General features: G+C 32.2%; 1 protein-coding gene across 1 annotated transcript in view; it reads left to right on the top strand.

Annotated features, from left to right (window-relative positions):
- Positions 1 to 635: 635 nt before the first annotated feature.
- The window catches only part of LOC117118112 (adhesion G-protein coupled receptor G4-like), a gene marked incomplete in the record, with an annotated part of 12,892 nt that continues 12,079 nt past the window's right edge, over positions 636 to 1,448 (top strand). Inside the window, 1 exon segment of the mRNA XM_033262615.1 lies at positions 636 to 1,212. Within this exon segment, the coding sequence (XP_033118506.1) occupies positions 1,159 to 1,212 (54 nt within the window).

Raw genomic sequence — 1,448 nt, 5'->3', positions numbered from 1 at the left:
GTTTTTATTGTTATTTAAGATTAATGATTATTTGACATTTAAGATTAGTTCGGGGACCTCAGGCCTGGGCCTACTTGGTTCCCGGCAATTTCTATTTAAGAAACAATTAGTGAAATAAAGTGAAATAAAAATTTTTATTGGACAACTAGAACATTATTGAAGAGTTAATTGACAACAATGTAAAGCCAGTATTGCCAAGAGGAGTTAGGAAACTCAAAACGTTTTGAATGTTATGATTATTTTATTTTTTTTACTGATTCCTTTTTGGTATTTTGTATTTTGCAATATTTTTTCTGTTTTTGTGAATATTGTTACACAAGCGTTCAACAAATTCTGATTGGATATTATGTGTGGACTGGGTTACGATAATAACATCCGACCTGTTTGCAATGTGATTTTCAAAGAAAGCTGATTTATTAATTCGGAATTTAATTTAATTTTTACTAGGCATTTTATCATATCTTTAAACGCTATTTTAATATACACGGTACCGTAGCAGTCAGCCTACTTCCAACGCAGAAGTAGCAATGACCCGTATCTAATGCGATAAATAAAGAAAAGGCCTAATCCAGAAATACTAGGCCGAAAGTATAATAATACTTTATTACACACAGTATGGACTTAAAAACACACAGAAAATGTAGTCTGCATAACACGAGCATCAAACTTCAACGGAAAAAGATTGCATGGAACTATAGTTTGTAAACCCTCCGCACTATTTTAACAGTGTAGGTCCACTTTTCTATAATAATTTGATCAGAACATGTTATAATAATTGTTTATGTGGATATACAGGAAAAAATTTAACTAATATGACATGTAGTACATCGTTAAATATAAGCCTATGTCATTCATGCGTGATGTAAGAGTATGTACAGGAGGTAGACCTGATTCAACGGTATGGAATTCATTGTGTTATTTTGTATACACATCAACGCTTTTTCTGTATAGCCGTTCTCTAAACTCTCAATACGCCCATTGATGGCCGACCTCTACAAAGCTAAATTCACATGACATAAAGCTAATCAGGATTTGTAGGCCTACGCTCTACGTTTTTGTAGTTGATCGAGACTGTGATATCCATGTATTTTTCTATACACTCGTCTATATGATTCTGTGTGTACAAGTTTTGACAAGATCAACGTTGGTTCCATAGAAATGCTGTACGTTATTATCCTGTTAATGTGTAACTTGCACATGACGTGTCAACAGGTAAGAACAAGAAGCTGCAAAACACCAACACATTCACGGTCACAATACGTGATACATCGTGTAGCATAGCTTTCAACGAATTTTGTCCTATAAATAAATAAATACACTGTAATAAAATTCCTGTGACAGGATTCGAACCTGCGACATATTTCATGATTTATATATATTTAATGTGTTAACGGTTATCTTGATATATATATATATATATATATATATATATATATAGATATATATAT

The sequence above is a fragment of the Anneissia japonica genome, unplaced genomic scaffold (assembly GCF_011630105.1).
Source record: "Anneissia japonica isolate Jap-2015-1 unplaced genomic scaffold, ASM1163010v1 scaffold287634_len692169_cov176, whole genome shotgun sequence".
Classification (NCBI taxonomy): Eukaryota; Metazoa; Echinodermata; class Crinoidea; order Comatulida; family Comatulidae; genus Anneissia; species Anneissia japonica.
Note: the sequence above shows the minus strand (reverse complement) of the source record. Positions and strands in the feature narration are given on the sequence as shown.